Raw genomic sequence first — 8,998 nt, 5'->3', positions numbered from 1 at the left:
CACCGAGCTCTAACTTACCCCATCTTCATCAGAGGGTACACCCAGAAGGAAGGAGAAAAAGTGGTATTTTGAGAATACTTCCCATGTTACTTGAAGAATTTAAAAGCAAGGGTTATTTAAACAGGACTTAATTATATACTCACATACTTTAAGTAAAAAAACAAGTTCTGCATAGTTCCTAGTGGGGACGGGGATACCAAACAAGTGTCTGGAACCAAGACAAGAACCACATAAACAACAGAAAGGTCACAAGACAGTCAGCGATTTTTCTACTGAATTAATCTCATTCCAGGGTGTAATTTCAGGATTCCATTGCAATATTTATTGCATAAAAAGATAAAGTAAGAAAAACATAATATAAATTACATCAAAACATATTACACAAACCCCAAAGGATTTTCTCTCTATGTATCACCCTGTGAATTACATTATCTGAAGTCTTTCATTCTCCAATTCTTTCAGACCACAAGGCTAATGCCTCTGTAAAATGTCACTGATGGCACTTCCGCAGTGTGGCCTTAGACGGTGTATTTTTTCTCTCCTTCGTGTTTAGCCTTGTGGTACTTGAGGTAATCGTTGTACAGCTCCTTGAACACGTCTCTCGCCCCCGGCTGCAGTGAGGCCCGCAGGAACCTGACATCCGGCTCGATGCAGAGGTCCAGGACGAGGTAGATGCCCTCCTGCAGCAGGCTCCTCACAGCCGGGTACAAGGTCACCTGGGGAGAGAGGCACACCTCCGTGAGAGCAAACTGGGGGCAGAGATGGAGCCGCACCTCCTGCCGGCACATCCTGGGAAGAACTGACAAGGAATTTCAACTTCTATCTCCCAGTTGAGAACAAATAGACATTTACTTTTAAAATATAATTTTGTACCTAACTCAGATAAATGACTATATATTTTTTTTAAGTTTATATTTTGGGGAAATAGAAGCTAACTCAAGAAAACAAAACTTGGAATAAAACTCCACAAAATCACAGGAGTAGCTTTGCTATCTGGTAAATGATGCCTACATGTTTACTAGGAGCATTAAAGAAAAACTGGGCTCTTTAAATTCAAAAATCTTATAACAACAGTCACCTGCCCATTGTGTCAAATTCCTCCACACTGTCAATCACCTTGGAGCTATGCTAACTGTGGGGCAACTATGAGACTGTGACCCCATCTCATCCCAGAACAAGGCAGGCGGGCTCTGACACTACCAAAACAGATCATCCATCCACAGGCCTTGTTAGTAATTAGATCACATCATGTCACCCACGAGCAGAAATGATTAATGATTGTCACTGACAGATACTTTTCTCATTTCTGTCAACAACAGGACAATATGCCTTCAATTCCTAACTGCCAGGGAATGGCCGAATTGGTCCTTGTGCCTAAGGACGCACTTCTTCCCTGAAGTCCGGGGTTAACTAAGATCTGCCACCAGCAGCAGGAGTGGCAGGCCAGCTCCAACCTGGCTGTACCTGATGCTCCGCGCCAACTTCCAGGGCAGAGACTCAGACTAACATCTAACCAAAAAGGTCAGAAGAGCAGGCTCCCCTGGCATTTATTCAAGTTTCAGCTGAACTTGGGCTGAACAGAGTTCAAATACCCCAGCAGTTGAAACCAAAAAGCAGTAGTAATGAAGAATGCCATGGACGGATGAGGGTGATGGTTGCACAACTTTATGAATGCATTTGATACCACGCAAGTGCACACTTCAACGTGGCAGGGGTAAGGTTCCAGCTGCCAGGCCTAGCGTTCGCCGATTCCTTATCACCTCCCTGATGACCTGAAAGAGTCAACACCTCTCTGCAAACACAGTTTCTAATGAGGACACATTTTACTAACTAGGAGAACTCTGGTTCACAACGGCATCCACTGGAAGTGAGTTCCTAAAGAGGCCATTTGTTTCTGTCACTAAGATGACGCTATTCTTCAAAGTTATGGTCCTTTTCATGTGACAGTTCAAAAATGTTTGACAGGTGATCATCTTAAATTTTACCACCTTATAGATGATGGGCACACTCAAGGACTGAAGGTAAAATGCCTTGCCTATAACTTCACAGCAAGGCAATAGGGAGGGGAAGAAAAGACAAAACAAAATGAACAAATAAAATCACCAAAGTCATCCTTGATCTCACTGGTAGGGTGAGGGCTTGTAAGTGGACTATTTTCTCATTCATTTAATCATCACTTATAAACAAATAATTCTACTTCCAAGGTCAAAAAAAAGCAGCTCAGTGACTTCCCCAAGGTCACACAGCGAGTACCTGGCATCACTGAGATCCAAATCTGAGCAGTCTACGTCCAGAGCCCATGCTCTGAACTGTTACTGCACATGGTATCTCAGCAGTGAAAATGCAGCCAACAGCCTCTAGCAAAGAGCTCTAGGGGCCAGTAAGGAAGGCCAGTAGCATTAAGACAACACAACCACTTCACATCGGATATTTATAAAACATGGAAAAAAGTCCATTTCTACAACACTAAGGTCACTGGCCAAATGAATGAAAATAGCCTTAAGGAGCTTAAAAGGACCTAAGACAGGATGAGCAGCACAAACTATTTACTCTGAACTATCCACATACAGATGGTCCCCAACTTAAGATGGTTCAACTTAAGATTTTGGACTTTAAAATAGACATAACAACAGCATAATCTGAGGAGCACCTGGACTTAACAATGGTCTGATTCACAATTTTTTTACTTTTATGATAGATTTATCAAGGTATTAAATGCATTTTTGACTTATTATTTTCTGCTCACTATCGGTTTATTAGGGTGTAGCCCCTGAATCAAGCAGCATCTATAAAGGGACAGCTGTAAATTTGGTCTGGTAGTAAAAGAAAAGATGAAAGCCGCCATAATTTCCCTGTGTGTTTCCACTGGGACTCGTTACTGCTGGGAGGAAGTAAGACAAGTGGGCCTGTGGACTCGCCCCTTATCCTGACACTGTCCTACCAGGTCATCTGCTCTGACTACCAACAGGTCCCACCACCAATACCCCACTTGGCAGAAATATGAGGGAAATGCAAAGGAGATCATTTAGCTGCCCTTACTATCTAGCATTTAATTAAACTTAAGCACGCTGGTCTAGAAAGATTTATGGCTCTCTCAGTTAGAAGCCTCTAATGCATATGGAATATTTTCTTCATTACTGAATTTAAAAACAAATGAAAGATAAAATCATAGACTGCATTGCCAGTGGATTCTGGGATGCCATGGCGTTAGATAATTCCCAAGGCCTTTGGCTTTCAAGATTAAATATAAAACTATAACTGATAAGCATAAATTAGATACAAATAATGAGGCCAGGAAACCAAAGACTTTCCATAATGTAAACCTCAGAATAGTAATTAGTAACTTAAGGGTTCAAATTACTGCTTCCCTTCCTAGTCCTTAGCAAAGTGATAGTACTATGTTTCATTTTACTCTTCAGTAAAACAGAAAATAATGCCAGTTTTTCTTTCATCAAAAGCTTACATATTAATGACTCAAGTGCTTAGGAATCAAGAAGATTCTATAAAAATGCTAAATAATTGCAAGGAAGCCAAATTACAAACCCACGCGTGGTCAGAGGATGATCTGAAGGGATCTTCTCATGCTGTGAGACTCTCACCAGGTGAGAGCCGGGCCCTGGACTGATGTGGCCAGGCTGCCCCAACTCCCTCACTCGCCGAGCTGAGCAAGGCCAGTGAGGTAGAAAATTATTTAGTAGTTATTATAGACTTACCTGAAACAGGAGTAGGGAGGGAAGCTGATATAGCTCCAGAAAGCCCATTCAGCCTTACCTCCCTTGAGAAATGCTGACATCTTTACCCCAACAAGTTTACCAGTGATTTTACTATTGTTCTTATAAGATTTATAAGGGGGGAGGAATATTTTATAGAGAGACAGAAAACAATATGAATGTATATCTATACATGCACAAGTAGACAGATACACAAACACACTGCACTTTTCTTAAGCCTATTACAGTCAATTTAAACAAAGTAAGATTTATACAACCTAGATTTATAAAGTAGTCCTTGAGTGAACTTACCATGGGCCACACAGGGTCTTAGGGAATTTTAAAATTAGCACATCAACATTCCAAAGTAAGATAACTATTAAATAATGAATTATCCAGAACATTGAGTAAATAAAAATCAGACTAATTTGGACAAGAGTACTTTTTCTTAATCTATCTGAAGAAATCTACCTTACCTCCACCTTGCCAGCTACTGTGAGTGTCTGAGAGCAGCTGAGTCACATGACTGACAGAATCCCCAAGAGCATAGACCTGTAAACTCCTGCTGCTGAGGGGGCCCCAGAGCCCCAAGGTCCAGAACCCCTCTTTCTAGTCTCCATTAAGCCTGGTCCCATGAGAGCTCCTGTTCCTGGATCTGGGTAACATTTCATCCTCCTATTCTATTACTCAAGAGACTAATCAAAACCGGTCCCAAGGTTTGTGCTAGAGCAAGAAAGAACAATTATTGAGCACCTTCTGTGTACAGGGCACTGCGAGCCCTCTGCATATCATTTCATTCAGTCCTTACAATAACCTTGTAGGGATGCTGCTAAACATCTTAAAATGCACAGCCCATCACAACAGAGAACCATCAGACCCAAATGGTTGCTTGCCATTGTGGTTGAGGAACTCTGTTTAGGGACTATAAACAAAAGCACTTGGTGAGAGACACATAACCTGATTTACCTTCTGTACCTCCGACACATACTGGGCCACCATAAATGGGGAAAACACCGTGAACTCTTCAGCTCGGGCGGCGATGTGGCTGTACATCCTCTCAACCAGGCGCGCATACTCTAGGACCACGGGCAGGTCATCTGTGCTTCCTACAGAGAGCAAAGCATACCCCAACCCATTAGTTCACAAACAGTGCCTTCTAAATCTTCTAACTTTTATGATTTTAATATAGATGGAAATGATCTCAAATGTTACATTTTTTCCAGAGTCTTTAACTGGCTTATTTTGCAAATAAAATAAGGAAGAACAGATATATCCAAATATTTATCTATATAACAAAGGAAAGAACACTTAAAATTCTCAAGAGTCCTTGGGTTTTTTTAAGTGTCTAACTAGAATAGAAATCAAGATTTTTAGAATGAAATTTAGGATCGCTATTGTATTTTAAAAGGAGATGGATTTCTATAACAAAGACATAAAACAAAAAAAAAAAATTTGGAAAACTATCTTAAAGGAAAAATGGTTTCTTGACATCATATGATCTAAAGATGTCCCAATTATGTCTTTGCCTCCTTAAGTTTCCGAAGTTATGCACATGCCTTTTATAGGCATATAGATATAAGACTCAGTTGGTATTATTAGGTCTCTTCCTATCTTCCTAGATTTATTTCTGACTCCTAGTTCTTCCCACCATATGGTGCTAGGATCATCCAGGCCCTCTTGACAAACTCCTCCCAAAAATTCTAACTGCCTAATGTGTCCCTACCGCTTGAGTTAGAGCCAATGGGGAAGTTCCAGCACATGCCAGAGTATCTTCCCTGTTTCCATACAGCATAATGGCAAGTCCATTTTTTTAAACTTGTGGATTAGAAAATGCACATGAATCCACAGTGACAAAAAGCAGACCTCTGGACGCCCAAGGCTAGGGCCAGAGTAGGGAATGGACTGCAAAGTAGCAAGAGGAAGCTTTTGAGGATGTTGGAAATGTTCTGTATTTTGATTGTGGTGTTGGCTCCACACCCGCACTTAACTGTCAAAACTCATTAAGTTGTATACTTTAAACAGATGCAGCTTGTTGTACATACATTATATACACATAAATAAAGTAGATTTTTAGAACACACAAATATCTTTTTTTTTTTTTTTTTTTGAGACAGAGTCTCACTTTGTTGCCCAGGCTAGAGTGCTATGGCATCTGCCTAGCTCACAGCAATCTCTAAATCCTGGGCTCAAGTGATCCTCCTGCCTTAGCCTCCCGAGTAGCTGGGACTACAGGCATGCACCACCATGCCCGGCTAATTTTTTCTATGTATTTTTAGCTGTCCAAGTATTTTCTTTCTATTTTTAGTAGAGACGGGGTCTTGCTCTTGCTCAGGCTGGTCTTGAACTCCTGAGTTCAAACGATCCACCCGCCTCGGCCTCCCAGAGTGCTAGGATTACAGGCATCAGGCACTGTGCCCAGCCCCACAATACCTTTTTTAAGACCCTGAATAAGTATACAAAGATCTTTTATGGATGCTATTTTGCTAAATCAGTATAATTTTATGAAAGTATGTATATTGTTCACATTTATGGGGCATTTAACAGGCAATATACTTTGGTGATATGCTTCAATATCTAACATAGACTATTTCTGCTCTTTTTAGACTGTTCAACATACACATGCTGTTTACAACATAAATACCTGGCACTTGTTATTCAGCCACAGATTTAATGTATGCTCATTAAAAATGGCACATTAGATACTAATAAAAAGAGAAAAAGCCAGGTAACGTGGCTCATGCCTGTAATCTGAGCACGCTGGGAGGCTGAGGCAAAGCAGGAGGACTGCCTAAAGTCCGGAGTTCAAGACCAGCCTGAGCAAAAGGGAGACCCTGTTTTTACTAAAAATAGAAAAAATTAGCCGGGCATGGTGGTACATGCCTGTAGTCTCAGCTACTCAGGAGGCTGAGGCAGGAGGATTGCTGGAGCCCAGGGAGTTTGAGGCTACAGTGAGCTATGATGACACCACTGCCCTCTAGACAGGGCAACAGAGCAAGACTCTGTCTCAAAAAAAAAAAAAGAGAGAGAGAGAAGAATTAGTAAAACTTCTACTCGGTTAAGCCATGAATATATCTGAGAACAGGTCTTGGCAGATCAGAGAGGATCAAGCCACACTAACATGGACGCAGCAGAGAGCTGCAGGCGTGGCACACACTCCCTTGCTTCCTCGGAATGCATGACAAAGGACATGACTATGGCAGTGTGACCAGGCTGTGCTCCACCACTGCTCAGCAAGGCCCAGGCTGAGGCCTTCCATTCAGGCAGAAATCACTACCACAGTGGGGTTTCTTCCTCGCTGGGCTCAGACATGATCTGAGAGACCTTGACAGGTAGCCACCACCAACCACCTGGGGCTAGCATGGGAGATGAAACTTGTTTGCCAATGCTGCTCTGAATAGATTCACAGTATCAAGTAGACATGTGCTCTGCACCAGGCAGGGGAGGAAGTGAAATATATAACTATGCCGCTGACTGATCCCAATACCAGGCAGAGCAATTTGAGAACTATAGCCCAGTGTTAACTATGCCCTTTCTCTTTTCTCAAAAGTTGACTGCTTAAGGGGTTACTGCTAAAATCTACCAGTCTGAACCACAATGGCAGAAGAGAAATTGAGCACCACTCATATACTTCTAGTCAGTCCACAACTACTGTCACCTGGTGTTCTCTGATACTCTCACAGTTGAGTTTTAAACCCCTCCTTTGTGGTCCCAGGGCATCTGATCAGACACCCTGTCCTTATGCTTAGCACATTACGTGACACAGGGCTGGTACATGGTATGCAATTTCAAAATAGTGCAATGTAAAATAGAAAGTCACATTTTATGTGCAAATCTTTTTTTAGACAGAGTCTCGCTCTGTTGCTTCGAATGGAGTATAGCTGCGTCACCATAGCTCACTGCAACCTCAAACTCCTAGGCTCAAGTGAGTCTCCTGCCTCAGCCTCCCAAGTAGTTGGAACTACACGTGCATGCCACCACACCTAGCTAATTTTTCTACTTTTAGTAGAGATGGGGTCTCGCTCTTGCTCAGGCTGGTCTTGAACTCCTGAGCTCAAGCAATCCTCCTGCCTCTGCCTCCCAGAATGCTAGGATTAAAGGCATGAGCCACCACGCCTGGCCATAATTTTTTAAATAATGAGAAAATCTCCTCCAAATTAGTTCAGCAAGAATCAACAAACTTCAAAGATGAAAAATGAATTGTACACATATATATGCTACTGCCATACGGCAGTTTGTTTCACTGATAAACACAGCTTTGCTGAGATGAAGCTGGAATGGCAAACGGCAGGAGGCTGTCCCTTTATAAAATGAGACAGCTCTATACCTGCCAGTTCATTTTTGCCTCTCATTGAGCTATACACTCCTTAAGGGTGGGAATGAGGCTGCAGTCATTTTTATATCCCCTTTATATAATATATATGCTCAGTAAACATTTCCTAAATCTAGACATTTTTCCCCCTGAAAAAGAACTATTTCAATTAAGAGATGCTAGATGCATCCACTGTTTTGGATATGGCAAACTGTGACAGTTTGAAATTTTTAAAAAATTATTTTGAGTATTCATTTGATGATCTGAACATTTCTCTTATTTAAACATAACTGAGTAGTTTCCAGCAACATACGTAGCCAGTGACACCACATGATAAATACACTTGAAACTGTGTGCCTGATATTGTTACTCTGAATTACCTTTGTCTTTCTGTCGCCCTTCATGCATAACTGAAAACACCAATCTATTGAAAGAGTTCAAGAAAGAAGGGATGGCTTTCAGCATTACCTGTAATAATAGATAAAAGAATATAAATGTATGTAAGTGATTAAGTTTTCCTACTTTAAAGTAGCTCATACTTGCTTCCCTCTTAGCCTTGTCTATGAGGACACTCAAGACGGTGGTGTGCACCCAGTTATAGCCACATCCTTTTCCCTGGACATGCTGGTGTTTGACTTTTTAACCCTTGGTTTAACCATCTGGGATAGGAATTCTACACTGTGTAACTTCAGGAAGCTACGGGGCAATCCTGGTGTAGAATTTGTTGAATCTACCTTTTACTCCAAGCTGGCACTAGTCCGTTCTGGAAATGGGTAGAAATAAATAATAAAAGGAGTAATATTAACCAACTCACTCAAGTATAATTGGTATTTAAAAAAAAAAAAAAGAGTACATAAAGCAAATTCACTTAAAAAGGGGACTAAAACATCTCAAGTAGTGGTGGTGAAAAGGTCTGCTTTGGGACTTTATCTTGAAAAATGAGACTAAAATGACAAAACTTGCTTCTTTTATACTCAAC

At 41.3% G+C, this 8,998-nt stretch overlaps 1 protein-coding gene across 2 annotated transcripts in view; it reads right to left on the bottom strand.

Annotated features, from left to right (window-relative positions):
• Positions 1–299: 299 nt before the first annotated feature.
• The window catches only part of URB2 (URB2 ribosome biogenesis homolog), a 31,978-nt gene continuing 23,279 nt past the window's right edge, over positions 300–8,998 (bottom strand). For both annotated transcript variants that reach the window (XM_075995450.1, XM_075995451.1), the window contains exons 8-10: positions 8,400–8,487; positions 4,677–4,816; positions 300–716 (exon numbers count right to left, since the gene is read on the bottom strand). In XM_075995450.1, the coding sequence (XP_075851565.1) occupies positions 519–716; positions 4,677–4,816; positions 8,400–8,487 (426 nt within the window). In that variant the 3' untranslated portion in view covers positions 300–518. The remainder of the gene's footprint in view (positions 717–4,676; positions 4,817–8,399; positions 8,488–8,998) is intronic.

This window comes from Microcebus murinus, chromosome 19 (genome assembly GCF_040939455.1).
Source record: "Microcebus murinus isolate Inina chromosome 19, M.murinus_Inina_mat1.0, whole genome shotgun sequence".
NCBI lineage: Eukaryota > Metazoa > Chordata > Mammalia > Primates > Cheirogaleidae > Microcebus > Microcebus murinus.
The sequence above is the reverse complement of the archived record's forward strand: the minus strand, read 5'-3'. Positions and strand labels throughout refer to the sequence as shown.